The sequence below is a fragment of the Falco cherrug genome, chromosome 16 (assembly GCF_023634085.1).
Source record: "Falco cherrug isolate bFalChe1 chromosome 16, bFalChe1.pri, whole genome shotgun sequence".
NCBI lineage: Eukaryota > Metazoa > Chordata > Aves > Falconiformes > Falconidae > Falco > Falco cherrug.
In genome coordinates this window covers 2104070-2131583 of record NC_073712.1, presented here as the reverse complement: position 1 = coordinate 2131583, position 27514 = coordinate 2104070, and the positions used below count along the sequence as shown (strand labels likewise).

Below are 27514 nucleotides of genomic sequence, written 5' to 3'. Positions count from 1 at the left end.
GGTGGGGGAGAAGGAGGGAGAGGAAGCGGCAGAGGCAGCAGCTCCTTTGATAAGCAGCTTCCTGAACACTTTCAAACCGTGGTGTTAGACCGACACGCAGCGCCTGCAGGCCTGTGCCGGGACCGACGGAGCCCATATCGTGGGGCAGCAGGTAGGCAGCCCTCCAGCCCACCCCTGCTCCGCACTGGACAGGGGATCTTCGCCAGGCAGTGCTGGGCCCCAGTGACCACGAGCAGCGGGCATGTGCTCACTGCTGGGCAGCCCCAGGCAGGGCTGGGATGCTGAGGAGGGTGATGGGGACACTCTCCCTGCAGATGCCAGCAGATGGGGGTCTTCTCAGGGTCTTCCTGACTGCCAGGGGCTTGGCCGGTGCATCCGCCAGGTGTTTCCTGTGGCCGTGTGCGAGAGGCAGATGCTGGGCTTGGAGCCTGCTGCTCTCTCTGGTCAGGATCTCTCCTGGTGCTGCGGCTCCTGGGGAGTTTAGCCGCTCTTGCCCTGCCTGGCTGGGGGACACCCCAGCAGCACAGGCCCCCCAGGGTGCCCTGCACGGGGCAGGGGGATGGTGTGTGTGGCAGCAGTGGTATTGCCACCTCTGCCAGAGATGCCACTGTGCAGCAGGGATTCATGGGGAACAGCTCTTGCCCTAGCCATGCTCCCAAATGGCACAGCCATAGCACGGACTGGTTCTCTGCAGGATCTCCATGAGCCGACAGGCTACCCGGGATTCTATTCTTTGTCCATCAAGACCTCCGACTGCCACATTCCCCGTCCCTTTGGGTCCATCTCCTCCTCATGGAAGGAGAAAGGGATGAGAAGGAGCCTCACGATCCCAGGGTGCTGCCTGCACCATGAGGAGCTCTGCCCAGAGGTGGACCAGCACCACCTGCATCTCCGCATCCCTGCTGGGGCTGTCCTGCAGCTGGTGGTGGTGAAGCCCTGGCACCCTCCCCCAGCTGGGCTACCCCATCACTTCTTGCTCAACCACCCAGATAAAGCAGTTTCCTCTTGACAGTTGCTGAGACTTGTGGGATGGAGGAGGCTGTCCCAGGGTCATCCCTCCCCTGACAGAGCCACGAGGCTGTTGAGGGTGCCTGGCCCTATGATTCCCAACAGCAGGAGCTGGCCAGGCTCCTCGTAGTACCTATAGCCCACCACGTCTCACCTGCCGAATACTGCTGTGCTCGTGCGGGTCCCAGCTTTCCCTCCTACCCACCATGTCCCCAGGCTGAAGCAGGCATGCCAGGGAAGGGCTGGAAACACATGGCAGTGTGTGCTTCCCATGGAGGTGGAGAGCATCTTGGGCTCCCCCAAAACCCAACCATGTTCCACCAACACAGGGTGTGGGTGTCTCCTGCATGGTGTGAGCAGATGCCATTGGTGCCATGCCCAGCGTCACCAGTGTGTGTGGGCTGCAGTGCTGTGGGCAACCCAGAGGGTGAACATGCTGGGAGCTCTCCCTATGCCACCCACCTGGATGCAGGGTCTGAGAGTTCTGGTTCCAGGGCAGCTGAGGACTTAAAACCTGCCCCTTGCCTAGGGACTGTCCGTCAGGGGGTCCACCTAGCCTCATGGCATCGCTCAGATTTGCCTTTTCTTTTCCAGCTGCTTCTCCTCTGATGGCTCCTTGATTCCCTGGGAGCTGAGGGCCCTGTGTGTCCACTCCCTGTGCTTCAGGAAAAGGACTTCGCAGCTGCTGCAGCATGGTACAAGCCTGCTTGGTGTGTTCCAGAGTTCATAACAGCAGCCTGAGTGCCCAGGCAGCCGGGGCAGACATGGACAAGCCGGACAAGCCTAGTCCCTCTGCCAGGAAGCATGTGCATCTTCAGGAGAGGTAAGCGTGGCTGGACAGCACCTGCAGCTCAAACCCTGCGCCGCCTGTCCCAGCCCAGATGGCAGGTAACCACAGCAGGGCTCAGCCCAAGGCCTTGGGCTCCCCCAAACCTCCTGCCCCAGCCCAGCCTTGCCAGCTTGTGCAGGTGCCAGGTCTGAGCGTGGAGGCAGCCCTGATCCCCCCAGCCCAGCCCAGGCCACATCTAGACACTGTCCCCTGGGGACTTGTCAGCAAGAAGGTGAAATGACTAGCTACTTCCTCAACACCCACATCTTCTGGAGTCTGTACCTGACCCCTTTCTTCATCCCTTGTTATTTTCTGCCAGGCTTTTAACTCAGCGTGGGGTGGTTTTAACTGATGATATGGTGGGATGGGCTGTCCTCCTGTCCTGGGGTGGCAGGGGGTCAGCCAGGGACCCCTTTGCCTTGCAGGAGGGGGTCCAATGTGTCACTGGTGCTGGACATGAGTTCACTGGGAAGTGTTGAGCCCATCCAGCCCATCTGCACACCACGGGACATCACGCTGAAGTTCCTGAGGACATCCAGCCATGTGCTGAGGAGAGAGGAGCTCCAGCAACATGCCCAGAGCCTGACACAGCTCCAGGAGGAGTTTTTGGTGTGACACTCCCCTTCCCTCTCCCTCCTCACACAAGGGATGGCAGGGGCTGGTGGTAGGAGGAACTGGCAGGGGTGGACATCTCCAAGGGAGGCTCCCAGCCCAGCTGTGCCCCACAGCACTGGTGGCAGGGAAACAGGTGACGGGTGCCCTGGGTATCCCCTGGCTGCCCGCTCCCTGGTGCACACAAGTCCCATTTGTGACCCAGGAAAGCCTGTCCCGCCCTGCCATGCCAAGCTCTTCTCCCAGGGTGGCCTCTTTGAAACATGTCCCACATCTGGGCTAAGCCAGGAGCTGACATCTCTGGTGATGCTGCTAGGTCCCTGGGTCAGCCTCTCATTGTTCAGGGGACCAGGTCTGCCATGACAAGGGGTCACAAGCAGCCGCAATGGAATTTTCCTCACAGTTGTTTTCTCCCTCTGCAGAAAATCCCACCCAACTTTGTCAGTCCGGAGGAGCTGGAGATCCCTGGACGTGCCTCCAAGGACAGATATAAAACCATCCTCCCCAGTATGTGCCACTGCATCCCTTTGCCTCACATTTGCCCAGGTGCCACATGCAGGGAAAGGGGGGGGTGTGCATGAGCGTGTGTGCATGTGAGAGGGGTGACTCAGAGCAGTCCTGGCTCCAGGCTGAGCGCTCCTGGGTGCTCTTGGTGTTCCTGCTGTGCTTGTTCCTGCTCACCATGTTGCAGGAGCTGGGTGCTGTGTCGTGCACTGTTATGGGGTTGTAATTGGGGAGCTACTACTCGGAGTGTATTCCCAGGGTGTGCAGTGCATGACAGCCCAGCTTGCATTGCTCCCTGCCACTGTGGGGCCTTACATGTCCCAGATGCATGTGGCTAGGAGTGTAAAGGCATGGAACATTGTAGAAGGACTCATGTGGGCTCTGGTCAGGCACTGTGGGAAGGCCCTGGTAGGTGAATTACCCCACACGTATACTGTGGTACAGGCAGGTTTGGGCATCACTGGCTGTACCCTGCCATGGAGTGAAGTCGGGCAAGAAGAGGCCCGAGGGACAGTGCAGACAGCTCTGACAGAGCCGGAGGACTCAGTGTCCGGCCTCTGGAGCTGAGGCAGGCAGGATGGGCAGCGTCAGGCTCTGAAAGACTGTCCCTGAGGTAATGCCTGCCATGTCTTTCAGACCCTGAAAGCCGGGTCTGTCTCAGGAGGGCAAGGAACCAGGAGGAAGACAGCTACATAAATGCCAACTACATCACGGTGAGTGTCCTGCCTGGTTGGAGAGCGGGTGGTCTCCCAGGTCCTGCAGCCCATGGCTCAGAAGACATTGGGCTGCAAACCCCTTGGTGCTGCTGGTGCCACACTGGGACCCACAGGCTGGGGCACTGACTGTTACCCACTGTGCTGTGGCTGCCCTGGGGTGGCAGTTTGAACTTGCCACCCCTTTCTGAGCTGGAGACATGCAGCTCCATCTGTGCAGGGCAGGCACACTGTCCCTTTTTGTTGGAAAGTTTCATGAGCTGGCTGGTCCAAATGAGGGTTTGAAGATGGGCAGTAGAGGACTACGTTTAGATTAGTCTTCCTGAAGCAGCCTGGCAGGGTGTGGCTTCACATTACCTGTGACGGGACAGGCTTCACAACCTGTCCACACGCATCAGGGTGTATGTGAGCACATGGCATCCTTTCTGCCTCACGGAAGAGCTAACAAAAATGCACAAATGCTGCTCATCCCTATCTTGCACACATGTGCACACACCTGAGCACACGGGTGTCCAAACATTGCTGTGTGGAGCTGGTATTTCTTGACCCCTTCCTTCCATTTACCTCTCCAAGGGTGTCACAATATAGAAATTTGTGGGCACATCAGAAAATTAGCCGTCCAGCCTGCTTCTGGCATGCTTGAGGGCACAGCGAGTCTGGTAGAGCTCTGCAGGTATTTGATCTTATCAGCCCCCATCCGGGACTGGATGTTTTTCCTGCTGACTCTATCCCGTGAAATGTTTTTGAGCATAAAAAGCAGGTGGAGCAAAATTCCCAGTGTTGACACCTCCAAATCTTACTACAAGTCTCCTTCCGAATGGAAAAGCAGAGAAAAGGGCTATACAAAATGTTCCTGAAAATGTCTCTGCCCCTTGGCTGGGCCAGTGGAACTTCTTGTGGAACCAAACTGTTAACAGGATTGCTTGAAAGATCTGGATTAAATCGCAGGGGTTAGGGTGGATTTTTAACAGAGATCTCTTCTGACAAAACCATAAAGCTCTGCCCTCCTGAGCCTGGTGGGGAGGCAAGACTGGTGGAACCCAGCTGGGACTATCCCACATTCCAGCTAGAGCAGGGCTGGATGGCTTCTGCTTGTCCTTGGGGAAATACCTGCTGCGAGGTGTGCTGCTCCCTGCGTGAGCTCTGCCCCACCAGAACATCCATCACTCTGGATATTGTCACACCAATAACCTGGAGATGCTTGCACGGAGCTTGGGTGTACATGGCTTGCTTTGTGGGTTTGCTCCGGGACTGTGGGACCAGGAGGATGGAAAGGATGTCTAGGAGTTCCTGATCAGGTCTATAAAAGCATTTCAAGGACAGGTTTAGTAGGAAATAGTCTGTGTGGCTCTGCCTCTTACCTGCAGAGGAAGAAAAGCACCATGAGGGCTGGAGTGGCCTGAAGACAGGTTCCTCTCACGCATCAGGGTCCCCACCCAGCGTCACTGATGGACCATGTGCTTGACAGGGCTATGCAGGGCGGCTCCGGGAGTACATTGCCACACAGGGACCCATGCTGAACACTGTGACTGACTTCTGGGAGATGGTGTGGCAGGAGGAGGTGCCCCTCATCGTCATGATAACCAAGCTCCAGGAGCGCAAAGAGGTACCATTGTCCCTCACCAGGCCCAGGCATGGCATCCCAGCCAGGAGAAAAGGGTGGGGTGGGGTAATAACAACAGTAAGGGGTTATGTGAGACCAAACGTGGGGTCTGAGTACCTGCTTGCTTTCTCTGCTGTCAGAGGGTACCCCTGATTGATCACACATGGAGGAGGAAAGCCCCAGGGCTGCAGCCTTGGCCCCATCTGGCAAAGCCTCTCCTCCTCATGTGGCCTCTCGTGCTCTGGGCATGCTTTGCCAGCCAGATAATAGGATAAAGAGATCGGGGCAACCCCTGGGAGAGGGAGCAGAAGCTGTGGTCAGCAGTGTCCCTCTGGCCCTGAGCAGCTCTTCTTTGAGGCTGGGAGCTCTCAGCCAGTGGGTCCAGACTGGGGAGCGAGCTGGCAGAGCTGTGCCCTGCGTGGCAGCTACCCTGTGCCTGGCCTGGGATCCCTGGCTCCCCCTCCAAGCAGCACCTGCCTGGGGAAACTCGCCCTCTCTTTCCTCGCCATGGCCGCCTTCCCTTCTCTCGCCAGCTGGTGCAGCACCCCTGTGCCCTTCACCAGCAAACTGGGTCCTCCTGGGTCTGGCAAAGCTTCTGTGGGCTGGGGACAGCCATGCTGGGTCTGAAAGCCATATGGCAGGGCATAGGAGAGGGTGCAGGGGGAGCAGATGTGGGGAGAGAGATCTATCCCTTCCTTAGCTTCCCTTCTGTATCACCCCACGTCCACCTTCCCCACTCCCCCACACCTCCCCAGGTGATGCCCCTTCAAGAGCACTGAGCAAAGCATAGCTCAGACGTTGTCATGGTCCACTCAGTGGACTTGTGATAGTTTGTTTACTATGGTCTCAAAGCGCAAAAAATGAAGGCGACCACGCCAAGGGGTTATGCTTTGATCAAACAGCGCAACTTTATTGTTTGCCCATAAAGCAGTGTGCAATAGATAGAGTGACAGGAAGGGAAGAAAAGGTAAAGTAAAAAAGAGAAGAGGATTACAGCTACCACCATGGGTCCAAGGTGTCCCTATGGTCCCAGGTCCAGGCAGCATCCCACCAGTCCTTCCGATCATCGTGATCCTTGGTGGGGAAGATCTCCAAATTCAGTTGTTGAGGAGCCATCTTTCATGCCAAGCAACACACCTTGCTCCTCCTCTGGCCCATGGAGTGTTGCCATTCTCTGCCTTCTCGAGCAAGGTTACCAGCACGTCCAAAGACGGGTGCCTGAGGCATGGTTTGCCTTAAAGGCAGGTAGCTTCAGACCAGGAGGTGTCTTTTTGTATTATAATGATATTATAATCAAGAAAGTTCACCTGAAGTTCAAGTTTTCTGGTTTGTTGTTACGACAATGGTTGTGATCCATCTTCTGGACAGTGGTTATGCGGCCTTATCGCAGTTATTCCTTCCAGTCCCAGGTAGCAGGGAGCGGCATAGTACTCCTCATACCATGCAGTTCTTCCCAGGGTCTTTGCATCTTGGCATCCATGAGGACCACATTCCATCTCCAGGTCTCTGTTGGCAATGTTCAGACAGTATCGTTCTCTTTGGACCAACTCTTACAGACCTCCAGCAGGTGCCTTGAGCATCTCCACAGCCACAGACCTTGCCTTGTTCTTTCAGAAATGTGTCCACTACTGGCCTGAGAAGGAGGGCACCTACGGCCCCTTCACCGTCCGTGTGCAGGGGTTGAGTGAGTGCGTGGAGTACGTTGTCCGGGATCTCTCCATCCAGGTGGGTTTGAGCCCCATCCTGGGGTCAGAGGGGGAGCCCAGTTGGGCCTGGCAGTGCCCCGGGCAGCCCCGGGCTCTCTCGTGGGATGGCAGCCTTGTGTGACAGGAGAGCAGAGGGCTCATGGCTCCGAGAGCTGGGACTTATAAGCCCCCTGCCAGAGGAGGGGTGTACAGAGCTGCTGCCTGCCTGAGGAGGCTGACAGGGAGCAGGACCCGGCCCTGGGGCACAGAGGAGAGGGGGCCAGCTGGGGAGACCTTCTTTACTAGCCCACTGTTGTTTGCACTCTGCCCTGTTGGCTCTCCATAGTCACCCTGGGCTGACACGAGCCAAAAGGATCTTTCTGCCTTTGCCTGGACTGTGGGGACAGTATTGGGACACTCTGCCCCATCTTCTGGGATGGCACACTTCCTAGTGTCCCTGGCCCAGGGGTCTCTCCTGGGTGTCTGGCAGAGGCTCAAACTGGAATTCAGGAGGTGAGCAGATGAGATGGGCATAGGCTGCCCAGCCTCTGCTTGAGCTGGATTCCATGCCTTTCTTTGGCCCAGCCCAGCAAGTCCATGCTCCCACATCCTGATTTCTTTTTCTTCTGTGCTGGAAAAGCTTGAAGGTGAATGCCGCCAGGTCAAACACATCCTCTTCCCTTCCTGGCCGGACCAGCAGACACCCGAGTCAGCCAAGCCCCTGCTGCACTTGGTGTCCAAGGTGGAGGAGGCTCTGCAGGCTGCAGCCAGCCCAGGGCCGATCGTTGTGCACTGCAGGTAAGACCTTTCCCCTCACCTGAATCCCTGTGTGTTTTTCACCTTGAGGTCAGTCTGCAAATGCTGGAGGGGAGAATCCCACATGTGAATGCTCATGAGCTGGTCTTGCTGTGGTGCAGATATCTCAGGGCATGACATCCCCCCAGCAAAGTTGTTCAACCAGCAACTCCTGTGCTGACATCAGGATGATGGCATTAGCACGGTTACATAGTGCCCCATAAAGAAATCTGGTTTGCCATGGTTCTGCAGACAGCAAGGCGGGAGCAGGAGAGCTCTGCAGAGCTGGGACCCAGCCACCAGAGCCACAGCAGACTGACAGCTCAGGCTCCTGCTTCCTGTGCCACTGAGCGTGACCTGCAGCTTGACTGTGAAGCTGTTTTTCAGGGCAGCCCTCCAGGAGGAGGTGGCCTCTGCCTGTTTTCTCTTACTAAGTGAATTCAGGGACAGTGGAGCAGAGTACCCAGTCATCCCTATGCAACACACTTGACCTGCAGTGCTGCAGGCTGGCCTGCCCCAGTGCAGACTGCTGGGTGCCTGGGGTTAGAGCACAGCTGGAAGGGGAGGGGAGGTGAAGGAGCTGCAGACACCCCTGCACTGTGCAAGGGACAGGGAGCCCAGACTGGTTTTGTGCTTCCAGAGCAGCCTCAGCTGGGCTGCGCAACACACGCCCTTGCCATGACAGCGTGACACCAGCCCATGTCTTTTGGTGCCTGGCTAAGAAAGTTGGTCTGGCAGCTGGGTCCAAGACCCCAGCATCCCTCAAGGAAGAAATCATGGCAGCAAACCAATCCAAGATTATGTCCAGCTCAGACAGATTAAGGTCCAGGTAGTGGATATTGGTGCTCAGCACAGCTGATTCTGTCCCATAGTGCAGGCATCGGCCGGACAGGCTGCTTTATTGCTACCAGGATCGGGTGCCAGCAGCTGAAGGACAAGGGCGAGGTGGATATCCTGGGAATTGTGTGCCGTCTCCGCATAGACAGGTGGGTGCTCAGAGCAGGCAGCTCCTTGGAGGGTCATGCTGGGTGCCAAGCCTAGGAGAAAGGATGGGGGAGGTGCTGGGCATCATGAGGGGGCATGGGGATAATTTCTGATGGAAACCAGAAGGGTTGCTGAAAGATGCAGGTGTGTCAACAGGAAATGATCCCCCAGTGCTGGGCTAGTTTTTCTGTCAGGGCTATTGTAGCTCTGGAGATCTGAGGATGTGAGGGAAAGCAGCTCTGAGCCTGGCAGCCAGTCTGCTCCTTCCAGCTCAGCCACTAAATCAAGAAACACTCAATTTTGCCACTTTTCAAGAAGTACCAGCAAAAAATAGAGTGAAATCAGTTGCATTTTGAAAAGCCCAGCAATGCTGCTGAGCCCAAATACTCTTTGGGCAGCTCTGGTGCCTGTTTCAGAGGTACCTGGAAGTGGCAGGTGAAGTGGGAATATTTGTGTCCTGGGAGCAGAGAACTGGGGAGGGTGTTCTGGGCTTTGGCAAGGTGTCAGTGGGACCTGCCTTTCCCTTGCAGAGGTGGGATGATCCAGACGAGCGAGCAGTACCAGTTCCTCCATCACACACTAGCTCTCTACGCTTCCCAGCTGCCAGAGGCAGGAGGCCACTAGCACAGGGCTGCAGGCTGCCAGCTCCCCACTCCAACCTCTCCTGAACCAGCCTGGGGGACGCCTCCACCAAAACTCCTCCTGCTGCTGCTGGGCCACAGAGCAGCAGCATGAGCATCCCTCAGGATGAGCACAACCAAGCAAACCCATAGGGACTGTGGCCCTGGGGACAAGCCAGATTTGGTGGGTTCATGTGAAGGATTGATTCAGTGGGCGCTCCAGGTGGCCATTGCTGCTTGCTTGAGGCAGATTTCACCCATGGAAAGAAGCTTTGGCTTTTGAAATGTGCAACGTTTTGTCCTCAACCAGAAGAACAAGCTGTGTGGAGGAAATGAAGCTGGGTGAGCGCCGGGAGCACGGGTTGCCTTTTAGCTGCACAGAAATGTTTACCCTGTTAGATGCAGAGCTGGTAGAATTACCCTGCAAATAAACAGAGCCTCTCTCCTGACTGTGCATCATCTGTGGGCAGAGGCTGCACTGCGTGAAGGGCTGGGCTTGCTCCAAACATGTGCCATGATGCTCTTCTTGCATAAGGTACACCTTGATGATCTAGTACAAAAGGTGCACGATTGGTTGCCCTTCTTTTGCAGCTTGCTTTCCTCTCCACCTTTGGCTAACACCTTCTCGACAGCCTTAAAATAGGGGACATTCCTAAGTGCATCTACAGTTGTGCAAGCAATGTGTTCCCAGTTGCCTTTTGTTACATGACAGCGGGGGGTTTTGCATTCTTGGTTTTTTTCTGAAATTAGAACAAAATAATATTTGGGTTTTGTTGGGTTCTTTTTTCACTGATAAATTCAGGGGCGGGGCAGAGGGGGAGAAGGAAAGGGAGAGGCAATTTTGGGAAAAAGCATGGAGATAGAAATAGTGTGTAAAATATTTTAAAGCTATTCAAAACTGGCCTTCAACTGATAGGCATTTCACAGCCTCTTGGGCAAGAGGGAATTAATAAGGAGCTGGGGGCTCCCTAGCCTGTACCTGCCCATGCCCACAAGCCCTGGCACGGCCTGCTGGATGGCTGAGATCCAGGGAAAAAAGGGTCGGTCGTCTTGCTGATAAAGTCTCATCTTGCCTTGGCTCCTGAGCATACCCAGATCAGGGCTGTGTGCACGGACAGCCCTCCAGTACTCTCTGGGTCCCCAAAATGCAGCCCAGTGGTTTTGCCATAGTGCCCATTGTTCAGGCTCTGTGGCTGTCCTGGGAGGAGAAATGATTGAATAAAACAAGAGGTTTCATTCTTAACTCTGCAGTTCTCCTGACTTGTCGTCAGTCCATCAGTCCAGGAGGAGGGGTCCTCAGGTCTGTGTCATCCCCCCCAGTACCCCACTCTCACAGCTCCTCTCCTGCCCCTCTCCATTTACTCTCTATAAAAGCAGTAAGTGGGCAAGCAAGAGAATCAGCCTTGTGCAGGGATGGGTAGTGAGCCAAAGTCAGCTTTTTCTCCCTGATCTCACTGGGTATAAGAGACAAACCCAGCGGTAGACCAGGCGTGTCCCACCGTGCAAAAATACCCAGTGTTACAGAAGTCATCATGTACTGCTGAGCCCTGGTAGTTCTTAGTTGTTCTCATGTGTTTGCAGACTCCAGATCGAGCACTTGCCAGGGTGCTTGCTATAGCACAATAAAGCCACATTATTGGCTTGGTCAGCACAATTGTGTTCTTGGGGAACACAGAGAATAAGCCATCCCTTAGCCACGTTAACATGGGCACAGCCCTGACAATTCAGTTTCTTTAAGGAACTTGGTTGAGCAACTACATCAAAACCTTCTGGGAATTTCAGATATGCTCTTGTCTGGAGAGGTCCTGGACAATGCACAGCTCTTGCACAAGACGCTCTGCCCAGTCCCGTACTCCTGGCATGGAAACTGCAGTGCGACACAGTGGGGCAGTGCTGCAGAGGTGCAGCCATGGGGACAAGATCCAGCTTGTGCATCCCTGCGAGTGCCACCGCGGCTCCTCTGCCGGGAGCAGAGCCTGGGACCCTCTGGTTCAATCCAACAGGAAACAGTCAGATGTCTCCAAACCTGCCAGGGCTGGCATGAGACCCTTCCCTTGCTGGGGATAAGGGAAATGGGGACAGGCAGGGGGGGGATCATTACATGAAAAGGATCTTTTTTGCTCATTTGCTTGTGTCTTCTGGCATGGGCATGGACTTGCCCAGCTGCCATCTCTGCTGTAAGGGGTGAGTTTTGTTTGAGCATTGGATGGAAAGTTTCTCTGGCAGGGACTGCAGTAACATACGTGCTATCAGGAGGCAATCTCTGCTAACAACTCCAGTGCCACAGTTGCTTAGGGTGGGAAGCCCCAAACTGGTGTAGGGACATTCCCTGGGCTGAAATCTGTTAAACATCTTCAGGCAGAAATTACACAAAAAAATCGGGGGAATGATGCATTTTTCACTGGTATGAGGCGGAGCTAAAATGGAGTAATTACAGAAAGCAACAATATTCCTGCTTCCTTAGGCCTCCCTTCAAGAGCACGTGACAGCTGTTCGTGCTGGTCTTTGGTAACCCAGTGGTTACCAGGGATCTTTAACAGGCGGCATCATCTCTGAAAGCAAAATGGTTTCTGTCTCTGAAAACAAAGGCAGCTTCTCAGAGACTTACAGCACATGATGGAAACTCTTCCCCACCGTTAATTGTCAAGGGCTCCAAGATACCCACTGTAAGGCAGATCCAACCACAGCGCAGTTTCTCTCTTTTCTGTGTTGTACGCATTTGGCTCAGGCAGCCAGGCAGCCCCAGCAGTGAATCCAGCACCCTTGTCTCCTGTGGGTGCATGAGCAACCTTCTCTGCACATGGGCTCTTCCCAGCAATGGCTGGAATAAAGGTCCTGCCTCTTCGCCCTGGTGTAAGGGAATTGCAAATCCCACCCCGCACACACACACACACCCACACACACCCACACACCCGTGTCAGCCCTTACTTTAGGACTGGCTCAGTTCCAGCCTGGATGTGACCGAGCCTTGTTGGCATTGCACAGCCAGCAGCAGACTGCCCTCAGTGCTCAGCACGAACGTGGAAGGACAAAGCAAAGCAAAAGCACAGCCAGCTCAAAGCACCGACAGGGCAGCAGCAGCTCAGCGGCCAGGTGGAAATGAGGAGGTTTTGAGGCTGCAGGGCCCAACCTGATCTCTAAAGGCTGGTGTTGCAGCAGGTTGTATAAACATGTACTAGAAACATCCCTTAAAAAAGCTGTGCTTTTGGATTGTGTCTTGTGCACGCATAAAATTGCTCATCAACAGTTGTGACACTGTGCTGGCTCCTGGCTCTGCAGAGGTCTTGTCTTGAGAAATCAAAGTGTAAAAATACAAAAGCGCATGTGGCCCATTACCGGGGGAAACTGAGGCCTGAGGGCAAAGCCCCAGGGCAAAGCCCAGCCTCCAAACCCACGAACCAGTCACTGCCCCACGGCTGAAAAGCAAAGAGCAGGTGAAAGAGGTCCCCTTGCACCTCCCGCAGCGCTGGACCTCTGGGTCACCCTTATTGCACCCGACAGTGTCTGCTGCATCTGGGGAGCTGGAGTCCCTGTGGGGACCTCACCCTCACCACCGCCAGTGTCATGCTGCCACATCATCCTTCAGGAGCTTCCAGCACTTCCGCATGGTGGCCTCCGTCAGCCCTGAGCAAAGGGCACCCATGGCAGGGCAGTGGCTCCCACCATGCCACCCAAGCTGCCTCGGCCCCTGGGCGGGCACTTTTCTTCCTGGTGCATCTCAGGCAGGTGATGAAGGGGGAGCGTGGTGTGGGCTGCAGTGGGGCTGGGGGGCAAAGGGCCAGTCCCACAGCCTTGTGGGACTCCCGGTTGCACAGGTGAGCTGGCCTCCAGGGGATGAGACATGTGAGGGTGCAGGAATGGGGGTCTGCGCAGCTGGCATGGTTGGAGCCAGGTGCTGGCTGCTGCAGAGGCTCTGTCCCAGGGTGCAGGATGTGTGCCAGCCAGTGCAGGCTGCTTGACATGTGCTGTCTGGTGCAGGCTGCCAGGTGCAGGGGTCACTGGGTGCGAAAGGGCACAGGGGGTTGTGGGGGGGTGGGGCGTTGATGGCTGCAGCAGGTGCAGGGCTCTGCAAGGTGCCAGGGCTGCTGGGTGCAAGGGTGGCGCTGGGTGCAGGGGTACTGGAGGCGCAGAACGCAGTGGGTGCTGGGTGTCAGCATGCATGTATGCCAGGAGTGCAGGGTGTAGGGGTGCAGGATGCTGGGGTTGCTGGATGCAGGCGTGCCGGGGCGCAGACGTTCTGGGTGCGGGGGGTGCAGGGCGCTGGGTGCCCGGGGTGCGGGGGTGGCGGGCCGTGCCGCGCCGTGCCGCGCCGTGCGGGAGTTACCGCGCCCGGTTGCGGCAGATCCTCCCATCCGACAGGGGGCGGCAGCGGCGGCGGGCGGCGCGCGGGCCCCACCCGGCGCGCGCGGGGCGTGGGGCGGCGCGCGGCGGTGCGGCAGGGGGGCGCGCGGCGCGCGGACAATACCGGGGCGGCGGCGGCGGCGGCTCGAACCCGCTCGGCTCGGCCCGGACCCGCTCGGCCCCGCTCGGCTCCGCCCCGCCGCGGCCCCGCTCGGCTCGGCCCCGGCCCCGGCTCGGCCGGCACCATGCTGGCGCTCTTCAACAAGCTGCTGGACTGGTTCCGGGCGCTCTTCTGGAAGGAGGAGATGGAGCTGACGCTGGTGGGGCTGCAGTACTCGGGCAAGACCACCTTCGTCAACGTGATCGCGGTGAGCGCCGCCTGCGCGCCCCCTGCGCAGCGCCCCGGCACGGCCCCGCGGCCCAGCCCTGCCGGGCGGGGAGGGGCGGGGGGGCTGGGCTGCGCGCCCCCCGGCTCGGCCCCTGCGCCTTGCAGGCCCCGCGGCACCCCGTCTCCCGGCACCCCGCCTCCCCGCGCCGCAGCCCCCGCGTTCGCCCCCGCCTCGCACCCCCCACGTCGCTCCGCCCTGGTGCGCCCCAGCCCGGAAACGCGTCTGGGGAGGGGGCGGGCGGGGGGCGCGGGCCGGGGCAGGCCTCGGCCTTTGCTCCCCGCGTCCCCGGTGCCGGGCGCGGCGGCCGCAGGCGGAGCAGGCCCCGGGACGGGGTCCCGGCCGCCGGGGAACGGAGCTCGGGACCGCGGCCGGGCCCCCTGGGCGGCGGCTGCTGCTGCCCGGGATTGCGGGGGCCCGGGCAGCCGGCGGGAACCCCGGCCCTCGCCCCCTCCGCGGCAGCGCTTTGTCATCGCCGGGCCCTGCCGCTGCCGGGGCCGCGCGGGAGCGCCCTGCCGGGCCCGCTGCCGCTGGACTCTCGCTCGGCGGCCGCTGTTGGAGGTTCCTGCCCCCCCCGCGGCCAGCGCCTGCCGTCCGGGGGTGCCGGGGTGCCGCCGCCACGGCAGCGCGGCCTCCGCACCCGAGAGGGGCGGCAGCACCCGCCGGGGCAGTCCTGCAGCCCTGGCCTCTCCCTGGCTGCGCCTCCTCAGCCGCAGGGGCCCTGGCTCTGGTGTCGGAGCGGCAGCTGGGGGCCCTGGGTCCGAGAGCCCAGGGTGTGGTTTCACCCGTGGGGGTGCCTGGCAGAGCCTCCCCCCTTGATTTTGGGTGGCTCTCGCCCTCTCCAGATGCCGTGCTGCGAGGCGGGAGCCGCTGGCAGGCGGGTCATGAGGGCACAGGCTGGGGTTGTCACTCCCGGGCAGTTCCATGGAAGGAGGCAGGTGCGGATTCTCCGGCTGTCCTGGCTCCCCTGTGGTCCCCCTCGTCCGTGCCTGCTGATTTGCTCGGTGCCCTGGCTCCAAGGCCAGGCGAGTTATTTCTCCTTGCTTGGGGTGCAGGAAGCTGCTGGGCTGCCAAAGGAGATTCTGCAGCTAATTTGGAGGCTTCATTGCACTGCAGCAGTGCCCCCCAGGAGGGTTGCCCTTGGTGCTGGGTGCTGCTGGGATGAGGATATTTTTCCTGAAGTGCCCAGATGCAGAGAGATGATGCCTTAAAATGCTTTTCGTCCTGGAGACAATGGTGCCCCTGCTCTCGAGCTGCTTTGCTGGCAGTCACCACACCGTGCTCGTGCTGATTCTCCCAGCAGACCCACGCCAGCCTCAGGGGACAGGGAGCTTTGTGGCTCTGGGTCAGTGACCATGAGCACCAATCCTTTTTTGGGGTGACTTCTTCCTCACCATTTTTATGTTTAAAGGTCCTTTTTTGCAGTCCCGTGCTGGGGTGGTATGTGGCCATGCCACATGTGGGCTAGTCCTGCTCTGGACCCGCCATACACTGCTAGCCTGTTAGTAGCAACGAAGGCCGCATTAAAAATGGAAAAGTTATTTAGCGCCTTTTTTAATAAGCAGAAAAGCATTAAAGGGGTGATGGAGCTTTATCCCAAACCTGCTGGGCTGTTTTACCTGTGCAGGGCTAGAAATCCTGCAACAGCTCTTTTGCCAGCCTGGCTCGCCTTTCCCCGTGTGCCTCTTGCTCTCCCAGGCATACCTGCAGCTGATGAGGCTCAGCATGGACTTTGGTGGGGTTCCTGCTTCTGCAAGTAAATGCTTCATACCTGGCGGTTTTGCTGTGTGCAAGACCCATGCACCAAGACTCTCTCCACTTAGTATTGCCAGTGTAGGGAAAAGTGACATCCAGGAATTACAGCAGCTCTTGAGGGAAGCTCTCCATGCATGGGCTGGGTTTGTGGTCGTCTGGTGCATCAGGAGGTCTGTGGTGGGGTGTTTAGCACCCTTGCAGAGTGGTCAGGCTCAGGGTGCTGAGCAAGGAGCTCAAGTCCCTGCTGCAGTTTTATCTCTGTCTGTGAAGTTACTTGGAAAGTTCAGATTTTGTGGCAGATACATGCAAAAAAGAGGCACTGACCTCTGAGAAAACATCCTGTAAATAAGAACTTGTTTGGGACAGCTAAGTAACAGCCTGACACACAGAAAATTCCAACTCAACAGGACCTTGCATGAGAACTGTTTGAGCCGTCTGGCTTTGAGGTGACATAATGAGAGTGTTAGAAGGGGAAGCAGCTGTGATTTCGGCTTTGGGGGGTGCAGAGAACCCGTTCTGAAGAGTATCAGATTTTGACGTTGTTGGAGAGATCTTCCAAGAAATCTCTGCAGATGCAGGTGATGCTCCCCAGCTCACGGGGCGATGCTGGAGCTGGAGCTGCTCTGGGGGGCTTGGTGCCATCCTTGTCTTCCAGGATTTTTAGCTGCATTTGGCTGAAAATGGAATCCAGTTGCCTGGAAGATTGGGTGGTTTCCTACAGTAGCCCAGAGCTATGTCTGTGCCGGGCGGAGGCTTTGCTGAAGGCAGCCACAATTGGAGGAGATTAATCTCCCTGGGTCACCTGGCTGGGGTTTTTATTTTTCAGGGCTCATTTTTTCTTTCCCTGGCTGTTGGGAGCCAAAGCTTGGAAGTCCTGCGTGCAAAGGAGGGTTGAAAGGCTGTAAAACACATCTAGTCTTGGTTTTAACCTGAAGCCAGTGGCTTCTACCTGCTTTTTCCCCAGTCTGAGGGTGATGAGAGTGAGACTAGAGGGTGTCAGGAGCTCATCAGCAGGTGCTGGGGATCAATCGGTGCAGGACATGTTCAGAGAAAGAGTATTTTGCTGCTGTTGATTGAAAGTCACAGATCATCCACCTGTGCTAGCCTTCCAAGGGAGCAGAGCCACAGCAACTGGGTGCAGGGATGTTGGATCTGCATGGTGGGGGGGCCTGGGGCAGCATCCTGTGCTTGAGCACCGCTCGGAAAGTTAATTGAATCAATGCTGCGAGAGGAAACCACATCAGCCTTGTATGTGGCATCAGGTAGGATGATGGATGCTGTGGCAGCTGGCCAGCTCTCTGACAGTGCTGCTGGTGGGGGCACATCCCAACAGCGGCTCAGGGGACCACAGAGCTCAGCACTTGCTCCCACTGTCCCTGGAGAGCCACTTCCCCCTCTGCTGACCAGCTGACCCGTCTCGGTAGGATGCACTTAGGTGCCTGAGCCTGGGAGGGGAGGCGGCATCTCCAGGTCATGCAAGGTCTCCAGGGATTGCTGGGGAGGTGGAGAAGAGAGGAGCTGGTGTGAATGCTGCAGAAGCAGCAAGGAGATCTTGCTCTGATGCACTGTCACTTGTCTGTCTGGCACCTGCCTCTCCTAGTAACTCTGGACGTGCTCCTTGTGTGGGGTCTGGCAGGGCCAGGATGGGGTGGGAGATGGATGCGTGTCCTTGTGTGGGGCAGTTCTGCCTCCGCATGCAGAGTCTGGGCCCTTGACAGCTGCTTCCGTCGCACCTGAGCTTCATAATACAGAATGTGGTAGGTTTTTTGGGGGTGTTTCTCCATGTTTCTGGAAGAGGAGAAAGAGCGGCTGGGGCACAGTCTTGCCTTGCTGCTGCAGGCTCTGTCATCATGAGCTAAGAAAAAATGGACAGTGGGTTTTTTCCATGATCATGGAATCATAGAGGGGTTTGGGTTGGCAGGGACCTTTAAAGGTCATCTGGTCCAATCCCCCTACTGTGAGCAGGGACATCTACTAGATCAGGTTGCTCAGAGCCCTGTCCAGCCTGACCTTGAGTGTTTCCAGGGATGGGGCATCTACCGCCTCTATGGGCAACCGTGGCTGTGTTTTGCCAACCTCATATTCTCACCTTAATGGTGGGTCTTTATAAGGGCCTCTGTCTTCTGTGTGCACGTGTGTGTCTGGGGGTCTGAGCACCAGCAACTGGTCTCAAATCAGGGTTCAGAGGGCACTTGTCCCTGGTGCAGGGGACACCCATGCTTACAGCTCACCAGCTGGGAAGAGCAACTGTCCCACCCTGGGTCTGATGAGTGCTGGCATCATGTTGTGCCCAGGTGATGGGTTTTGGGACTGCTGTACCCCTGGCCAGGCTTGCCTAGGCTCAAGCAGGTGCAGGTGCTGGGGTTGAGCCAGGTGTGGAAGCATCTGCCCAGCCATGCATGTCCCACGGCGTGGGTGCTGTCTGCCGGGCAGGAACACTGACGCATCCTGAAGAACCCAAGTGTAGTCCTTGAATCCCCCCTCAGCATAACCTGAGGTCCGGACATAGCAAACACCTGCTAATTAAGGAGTGGTTTCATATTTGTTTATTTATTTATTCGTTTATTTTTAATTAAAGAGCACAAAGTTAAAAGGCAGCCCCGGAAGAATATAAACATCAGTGAGATTGCAAATCTGAAAGGTAGCATGAGCCTTGAGATGCCTGGGTTGGAGATTTCTGGTCTTTCAGAGCAGAGCAACCTTGGAGATAGTTCCAGCTTCAGAGAACTAAGGACTGCCAGGCTGTGGTAAGCTTATTTCTCTGTCCTTATGGCAACTGCTGGTCTCTGCTCTGGCAGTTGTCCTGGACCTCCTGGTCCCTCCAGCAGCCACCTTCTCCTATGGTCTCACCCCTGGGGATGCCTTGTCCCAGAGGATCTGGAGTCCTCCGAAGGTGTTGCCTGCTGCCCCCGTGTTGCAGGCTTGGCTTGGGATGTGCAGTGTAGAGCAGTTCTGCTTCAGTCTTGTCCCACGTCGATCCCTGAGCTCACAGGACTGGGCCTTCTCGGTGCCTTGCTTGGATCCAGAGACTTTTGTTTTTCTCCAAAGTTTCTATAACAGACTGCTCTGCTATGAAGTAGTGCTGATGCTGGTGGGGGCTGTGCATGTCCAGCACCCCAAAGCCTGGGCCAGCAGCAAGTGGTCACTCTAGAGCCACCAGTGCTTTATGGGGCCACCACCACTGTCCCTCTGTCCAGATGCTGCCTCATTACGGACGCATCCTGAACAAGAGCAACTGCTAATGAATTTGTAGGCACTTGTGGGGTCTGTCTGGATGGAGGTGGGAGCAAACATTGCTGTAGCTCTTGCACAGAACAGATGCCGTCTCCACCTTGGAGTTGAGAGCTGTGCCGAATGTCCTTGGGGAGCTGCTGGGAGCACCTCATATGTGTCAGTGGGTCTTCACCTCAAACACGGCATTGGGTCAGTGCAGCCATCCAGGGTGTTTTGGGCTGTGATGGCAGTGCTGAAAAAGCAAAAGCAGCCCAAGGATTTTCCCTTTCATCTGAGAAACCTTGTTTTTATGAAAGAGGTTGAGCTTGCAGTGTTGGTTACACCGGCATCACCAGGGCTCCAGGGTCAGCTGGCATATGGCCTGTCTGCCATCCTCAGGCTTGTCCCCAGATGACATTTTTACTTCTGAGGTACAGAGTCTGTGGGCTCAGGGAGGGCAGTACAGCCTGTTTCAGTTCTGGTAGCATCATGGGGAACATAGCCAGGAGGGGGCCCGTGGGTTTTCCACCATACTGAAAGCCTGCAGTGTTGAGTTTCCAAGCTGAGGGGTGCTGCAGAGCCAGACTGTGTGTGTTAATTGCAGGTGGTGGTGGTGGTACCATCTGCTTTGGGGTGGAGGGGGACTGGGGTACCCATCCCTGTCCTGCAGCACTCTGCTTGTCCAGCTCCAGCTGCTGGCCTGCCTGCAGCAATGGGCTCTGGCCGACACAGGTCTCTTCAGCGTGATCACCTCTGCACGAAGGTTTTGAAACCAAAGCATGGTGAGGGTTTGGGGCAAAAGTTGGGATTGTCTCATTCGTGGACCCGCGGGGCTCTTCCTCCTTGCTGCCAGCCCTGGAGTAGCTCCATCCTGCCTGGCTCCAGGTGGCAGCCCCCTTCCCAGGTCTCTGGGTTCCCTGGGAGGGCTGTGTTGCTCTTGGGGACAGCCCTGTACCCTCCCGTGTCTTCTGCAAGGGGACACGGGACGCCGTGCTATAGGTGCCCTGTGATGCTCAGGGCCCCAAAGAGCTGTAAGACCTGCCATAAAAGGGAAATGTTGTAAAGGCTTGGCTTAAATTTCGCTTTTTCCCATCCGAATGGGGTACTCGGGGTCAAGCATCTGACTGAATGGCTTGGCTTGGTGATGGAGACATGCTGGGGTGCTGGGCCGAGCCCATGCAGCAGTGCTGGTCTTTTTTAACTGTTTCAGAGAAGAGCTCGTGGAAGAGCAGTGGCTTTGCAAGTGAAGCTTGTGGCTGCCAGGCGCTCCCACCCTGTGCTGTGCACAAAGCCAGTTGGGAGGTTACAGGTGACAAATTAAACCCCCTGTGTTTCTTTCCAGGTTGGAGCTCGGACAGGGTTCAGCAGAGACTTGGCTGTGCCACACAGCAGGAGACGCCTACAGGAGTGTAGGGCTGGATGGTGTTGAAGGTGCTCCAGGTGCTGGTGGGTGCCATCCAGCCTGGGGCGTGTTGGGACATCTGTCTCTGCCCCATGGAGGACCATGCTCTGGTGGAGACATGACTTAAGATGACCAGGGGCTGGGCTTTCGCCGCTGCCATCTCTGGTCCCCATGGAATGGCTTGTTTGTTAGCAGCTGGGATATGGGGCTGCAAAACAGCCAGTAGTGGGTTATCAAGAGCAGATTGTGTCAAATCAGTGTCATCCTGTGCTTGGACAGGGTGGCAGCTGCCTGGCCACAGCAGGGAGCAGGACCTGGCCTCCTTGGCTCGGCACGTTGCTCACCAGAGCTGGTGAATGTGGCGTGGGGGTAAGGTTGTTGGCCCGTGCCAGCTAGCCAAGGTCCCAGGCGCTGGCTGAGCAGGGGACGATGGCTGAAGTGGCGGGTGATGTGGTGTCCACATGCATATGGCCGAGCATGTGGCTCAGAGTGAGCTGGGGGCACTGTTTGACCCCGGAAAAGCTGGATCCTGGCCACCTCTTCCAGTAACCTAACTGGAAAGTGGGGGGGCTGGGCAGGAAGGTCATTTGTCTTCTAGCCAGGACACCGAAGCAGGGTAGTTTGGGCAGGGTGCTGAGGGGACCTAGGTAAAACCAAGAGCCTGCAAAGACCTGATCCACCCATTGTAGCCACAAAATCCATCTTGCCTACAAGGATTTTTACACCTGGTAGAATCCCATTCCTAAGCAATCAGTGTGGCTGGGCGTGATCACTGGGGTCAGCATGGATGCTGTGTCCATTGCATAACCAAAACTTGGGGGAAGGATGTGTCCAGCGAAGTTTTTGCATGCCTTCAGCTGGGCTGGTGGAGCAGTGGAGCTGCAGATGGCTGGGCCCTTGCAGGTAGCTGAAGATGTGCTGGAGGCGTTAGTGTCTGGGACAGCTGGAGAGGGAAGAGGGGACATTGTGTTGCTTTCAGAGAGCAGCCGATGGAGAAGGAGCTCAGCATGTTACAGCGCTTTGAAGACAATGATGCAGCTGGCAGGACAGCAGGGACCACGCACAGGCCATCCTGGACCACATTGCGTTGTGTTCCCAGCCTGGCCTTTTCTGGACAGCAGGAGTGGTTTTGTGTTGGCCCCTTGGCTGCAGGCAGCCTGGGGGCAGGCGCTGTGGCGGGGGCAGGATTTGGGGCAGGGAGCAAGGCTGTGCTCCACTTATGAAGACATGCCTGCTCCCATCTCTTGAGGGAAAGCAGAAATGACTCCTGGCTCCTGCAGCCCATCCCTTCCTGGAAGAAGAGCTACCATCACATGTGAACCATGTCTTAGGTGACTTTCACATAGTCGGCAGTTCCTGTGGTATGGTCCGGGATCCCCAATGGAGGTGCCTGCAGCTTCCAAGAGCACTTCAGCAATTGCCCTCCACATCTGATAAAAGCCTGATAATTCCTTAAAGCCTCGTCCATAAAGCCAAGTCGAGTGTTCAGCCTCAGTCCACAGGAGACATCCCCCGTGTCAGCTGGTGGTAGAGGGATTCCTGCCTGCTTCCCCTCCTCTGCCCCTGCACCCTTCCTGCCAGTGCCCGGTGTGGTTTCTGGGTGCACCATGGCTCAGAGACCCCTTGGCTGACAGGCTTTGCTGATAAATGCAAAAGGGAAATGAAAAAGGGAAGTGGTGCGTGTTGCAGAACTGTTGGAAGAGGTCAGGAAAACCCTGGGGACTTGCTGACATGGTGGGTCTGGAGGAGCTGTTGGTTCAACCAGATACAAAATTCTGCTTATCAGAAAATGCCATAAATTGCCTTCCATTTTTGAGGTTTGTGTTAACTGAAGGAAAACCCAGAAAATCCTAGAGAAACTGCGATTTAAAGCCAGTAGAGAGCTGCTGGGGATGAGTTCAGTTGTGGTTCATGGTTTCTGCAGGTTTTTGGCACTGATGGCCAAAAGCTCCAGTGCTGTTATCCTGGTTACCCAGCCCTCTTCCCTGTCAGCTTCCCTGGCATCCTGCACCAGGGCCTTCCACAAGGATGCCTTTAAAACGCGAAGAGGATAAACCTGTTCTGAGTCCCAGTGAGGCTGCCTCCCAGGTGGGAGGGTGCTAGAGGCAGAGAGTGAAGGGCTGTGGCAGCTCCTGCTGTTGTGTTGCTGCTGGGGCTGCATGGAGCATTCCCCTCTCTTGCTCGGCCTGGGACTGTCTTGCAGCATTGGGATTTGAACAGCAAACTGGAAGGTGGAGTGGGCTTTAACGGACCAGTGCCGTGTTGTCCTTCTGCTGCAGTGCCGGACTTGCGGGCTGGTGAACCGGCATCTTGCTGCGGCAGCAGAGGGACAGCTCCTGCTCACCGCTCCGGCAGGACTAACCTAGTTTCACAGCGGCCCTGGGATGCTGCGTATCCGTGGCGATTTCACGCTTCTGCCTGATGCGGCTCAGCGCTGCACTGCTGGAGAAAACGTGTCAGCAGCTCCTGGGGCCGGGGCGAGGGGACCCTTTGTGTCCCCCCCACATCACCCGACATGAGCACCCAGCTCTTGCGCACAGGCAGGGTGCAGGGACTGGAGGAGCCATGCAGGCAGGCTGCAGGCAGGCAGCAAACTTGCAAAGAAGAAGTCAGTCTGGTTCAGGCTAGGCCATACATGATCCCAAGCAGGAAACGTGCCAGAGCGCCCAGGACTCGTGGCTGGAAAGGAGCCGATGCAGGAGGTGACTCCCTTGGGCGAGGGGCCGGGCCAGCTGCCTGCACCCTGTGGGGGTCCTTGCAGGGCCGCCAGCAGGTTTTGTGGGAGAGGCTTGGGCCTGGCACAGCTGACCTGAGGTCACTGCAGCAGCTGAAGGTCTTGGCCTCCTCCTGCAAAGGGCTTGGGGATCCGCCTGGAAGGGGCTGGGTTGGGTGAGCCTCTGCCACCCCACCAAGACAGCAGGGTGTCTGGGGCTGGGGGCGGCAGCTCACTGCAGAGCTGGGGGCTTCACCAGGGCACCCTGCACCCCATGTAGCAGCAGCAGTTCTGTCCTGCAGGCGTGTTGTCTCCTTGGCTCTAATTTTGCTCCTGGTGTGAACCAGGAGGGGGTTTGTGCCATGCCTGCTGCAGGGCTGGCAGAGCGTTTGGGGTTATTTCTAGGCATGCTGTCAGCCTCGCTGCACTGCTCAGGGCAGGCTGGTGGGGTTCCCATGCCTCCTAACGCAGTTTTACCTTGTTCCTTGCAGTCAGGACAGTTCAACGAAGACATGATCCCAACAGTGGGCTTTAACATGAGGAAGATCACCAAGGGGAATGTTACCATAAAGGTAAGGTGCAGATGTTATTGCCGGTGGGGCCTCTTGCAATGAAAGGTGGGAGGGAGATTGGTGGGCCTTCTGCTGGAGGTTGAAGGATGCCAGCAACCCTGGCTGCAGTTGGCAAGATCTGCCCTGTTAGGCTCCTGCGGGTGCCTGTCAGAGGAGATGATGGGAAGGGATGTAGGAGATCTGGACCCCTGCAGTAAGAGCTAGTCTGGGCTGCGAAGCTGGACGTTTTCTTAGACCTCTGGCTTGCTGGTGGGGACTCATGGATATGGTCACCTTGCTGAGGGTGGGAGCAGTCACGGCTTGCAGTGGTGGTGTCTGCCTCAAGAGCAAAGGGAGAGGAGGTTTCTGCCCCTTCTGGATCTTTCAAGGGCCCTGAGTTGGATTGGGAAGTAAGTGTGATGTGCTTGAAAAGCTGATTGGGGATCTCTGCCTGCTGCAGAAACATTACCAAGAGCATGCTGAGTGGTTTGAAATGACAGATGCATCAGTGAAAGGCCAGGAGGTGCGGTGGGCATTGGGAGGAGTGCCCCAGCTTGGGCCAAGGGGTCCCTCTATGCCATCAGAGGCACATCACAGGAGGTGTTCAACACTTCCCAGCCGCCCTTCCTGAGATGTTGCCTTTCTTTGAGTCAGGAGCCTCCTCGTTAGGTTTGAGCCGGAGAGGAGGGGATGGCAGTGGGTTTGGTGCATGCCTGGTGCTCTGGCTGGGTGCTATGGGGAAGGGTCGTGGGCAGAACGGTAGGGTAACCACGACCATCTCCCTCTCACAGCTCTGGGACATAGGTGGCCAGCCACGGTTTCGCAGCATGTGGGAGCGGTACTGCCGTGGAGTGAGTGCCATCGTGTGAGTATGCCTGGGAGCTGGGAGTCCCATCACCCATGCAATGGTGCTGAGCCCCACTAGCAGGTGGGGGCACAGTCCCATCACCCCACCCAAGAGTGCTGGGCAGGGCTGAGCAAGGGAAACCGCAGTGCCTTCGCTGCCGGAGCTGTGTCAGGACTTGAGATGCTGCCCCCTGGGACTGGTTGCCCCCACGGGCTTTGAGCACAGGGCAGCCAGGTCCCCCCAGCCATGTCAGACCCTTCCCTTTCCAGCATCACTCAGCCTGGCTGTTCCTTGGATCTTCCCCTTCCTCGCTCCCCTGCTTCCCCTGTGCTGCCTGTTCATCGCAGGGGCCTCAGCCCTCCGGCCGGCCGTGCGGCTCAGCCCTTTCCAAGAGGCTGGTTTTATGGGTGGCTGCCAGCAGCATGTTTCCAGGTTGTGATGGTGATGTGCTGCCAGATGAATCTTGAGCTGAGAGAAGGAGTCTCTGTGCAACGCCCACTGCTGACTATCAGCAAGTTTATGAGTGTCCTCACACATCCCCTGCTTGCAAACATTGCGGTAAGCGCAGTCCCAGGGAGCCCAGGCTGGGGATGAGCCTGGCAGGATGCTCATGGGAAGCAGGCTGCCCACTCCTAGGGACAAGTATTTACCCTGGGAGACCGCATCAGGGTAGCTTAAACACAGTCAGAAAATCAGATTTATGTGATCTTCACCAATTGACCGTGCCCCAGGATTTTGGGGGGCTGGGTTTCTGTACTGCCCTTCCCAACGGTAAGGTCTGGCAGATGAGGAGGAGTGAGGGACCCCGTGTCTTGCCTGTTGGGACAGCAGTGTCTGGTCCTGCCTTTGCTGACTGTCACCATGCCGGGACATGTCCTTGACATTCTTTATTACGTGAGCTTTGCTGTAAATGACAAAATCTCAGTTTTATCACTCCTTTTACTGCCTCCTTCCATAGTTTCGTAATTTTTCCAAAGTGGCCTGTCTGGTTGAGAGGAAATGAGGAGACCCGTGACCATCTGGGTCACACTCCAGTCTACCTTCCTTGCCTCGACTGTGTCGCATCCCTTTTCTCTTGCCTTCAGCCCTGCTTCCCCATCTGGTGTGATGAAGGCTTGTGGCAGTGCCTGGTGGTGTTTTTCCCTCTCCCTCTCAGTACAGCCATCCACATTTTCCTGTGAAAAGCCTAAAGGCTCTTTTCCTATTTTTAATAAACTCCACAAGGCCTGATGAAGCTTGATGGTGTTTCCTACTTCTCTCCCAGCTTCTTGATCTTTAAAATAAGGGCTGCTTTGATCAGTTCCTCTCCCCGGTTTGGGCTTCACTTATGCCCTTTGCAGGATGAGTGTCTGCCCCGAAGTGTTAAACCCTTCCCTAAATCTCCCCCGTCTGCTCAGGCTGATTGTTGGCTCTGCGTGCCCTTTGCTCCATGCCCAAGACTGCTTCCATCAAGAGGACGAGCAGGGCCTTCCCCCTGTTCTCCACTTGTTGCTCTCCGTTCTGGGTGTCTCAGTAGGAGCTAGCATGTGCACATGAGCCTCACTTGGGTGCGTGGGGACACGTGTCTTGCAGCTTCCTCTGCCAGGGCAGTGCCTGGGCTTCCTTCCGCCCCCATGCCCCTGTGGGGATGGGGGCAGGGAGGTCACCCACTCCCCTGGGAGACATGAAGGGCTCTCAGCCCGAGAGCCTTCATTGGGAAGAGAGGTCCTGGGGGAAGGATCCCGTTATCCATCACCTCCATGCGCTGGCTGAGGAGGCAGCGGGGCTGGTGCGGCTGCCACGTGAGCAAGGTTTGGTGGTGGCACAGACCTCTCGGCACAGCAATGGGGCATGGGGACCTTGGCAATTGCACTCAGGGGTGTCTCTTCCCTTGCAGGTACATGGTGGATGCTGCCGACCAGGAGAAGATAGAGGCCTCCAAGAATGAACTACACAACTTGCTTGACAAGCCGCAGCTCCAGGGCATCCCGGTGAGCTGTTGCCTGGATAGGTCCCCCCCAGCCACTCACAGTCCCCTGGCTCGTGGCTGACAGGGTTTGCAGCGAGGGTCTTGCGTCTTGCAGAGCAGATTCGGGGAGGGGATCCCCTTCCCTGCTGCACTCCTGTGGGAGCTGGGGCAATGGTGCTTTCTAGCCCAGGGCTTAGCCAGCCAACAGGGAACAGAGCTTTAGAATAGACCTGAAAAAACCCCTGATGTGTGATCTACCCTCTCACATGAATTTGCACCTTATTTATGGTGGGGACATAAGGTCTTGTCTCCTAGGAGAGCACCTGCTGGGCTGTGACATTTGCAGGACTTGGGACATGGTGGCAGCGCAGGGTACTCTGCACGTGCAGGGGTGGGATGCTTACGGAGCATCCTAAATCAGCATCCTTTGAAAGGAGCTAATTGAGGATCTTGCCACAGATATCAAACGTTCACGGCCAACTAAATTAAGCTCCCAACACAATGTGCATCCCAACACATTTGCAGCCCTTCTGAGTTCTCTTTTTTTAAGAATGACTCCACAAATTTAATTTGGGAGATGCTGTGTTACCGTGCTGCTGCAGAGGCCCCAGCTTACCCCAAGAGGGCTGCCGCAGCCTCCGTGCTGCCCTTGTCAGGTGACAGTCGCATGGTGTGCTCCAGAGGGATGAATGAGACCTGGCGGGTGATTATTTCCCTTGCATAGTCTGAGGATGCCTTTGTGGATGTGAAAAGCCTTGAAATAAGGAGAGATCGGTGGATGGTGCAAACAGCCGTTGCTTTTTTGGGCGGGCTGGCTGGCTGCCTGTGAAGAGCAGATTCTGCATGGCATCCACATCTCACTTCTTCCTGGTAACGTTGGATTTAGCTATTTCACTTGACTTTTTGCTCAAAGTCAGTATGAGTCTCCTGAGGATGGCATGACAGATGCTGGTGCCCTTCAGGGAAGACGTGCTGTGGGGCCAGCTTTACACTGGGACTACAGGG

General features: G+C 56.8%; 2 protein-coding genes across 12 annotated transcripts in view; both read left to right on the top strand.

Moving 5' to 3' along the window:
* Positions 1 to 9802, top strand: PTPN7 (protein tyrosine phosphatase non-receptor type 7). Of its 10 annotated transcripts, none has more exons than XM_055728243.1 (11): positions 1 to 151; positions 1603 to 1831; positions 2263 to 2446; positions 2872 to 2956; positions 3590 to 3666; positions 5135 to 5272; positions 6673 to 6771; positions 6884 to 6994; positions 7595 to 7752; positions 8622 to 8735; positions 9264 to 9802. In XM_055728243.1, exons 2-11 carry the CDS (start codon positions 1701 to 1703, stop codon positions 9355 to 9357), a joined length of 1191 nt encoding a protein of 396 aa, XP_055584218.1. In that variant the 5' UTR covers positions 1 to 151; positions 1603 to 1700; the 3' UTR covers positions 9358 to 9802. The 10 variants fall into 10 exon arrangements, with proteins under 10 accessions (XP_055584218.1, XP_055584219.1, XP_055584217.1 ...); XM_055728244.1 differs by having other exon boundaries at positions 2872 to 2995; positions 6727 to 6771; XM_055728242.1 differs by having other exon boundaries at positions 2872 to 2995.
* Positions 9803 to 13751: 3949 nt separating this feature from the next.
* Positions 13752 to 27514, top strand: part of ARL8A (ADP ribosylation factor like GTPase 8A) — a 28549-nt gene continuing 14786 nt past the window's right edge. The window contains exons 1-4 of one of the 2 annotated variants that reach the window (XM_055728043.1): positions 13752 to 14062; positions 23655 to 23735; positions 24506 to 24579; positions 26438 to 26531. In XM_055728043.1, coding sequence (XP_055584018.1) covers positions 13940 to 14062; positions 23655 to 23735; positions 24506 to 24579; positions 26438 to 26531 — 372 coding nt within the window. In that variant the 5' untranslated portion in view covers positions 13752 to 13939. The remainder of the gene's footprint in view (positions 14063 to 23654; positions 23736 to 24505; positions 24580 to 26437; positions 26532 to 27514) is intronic. The other variant, XM_055728042.1, reaches the window with a different exon arrangement.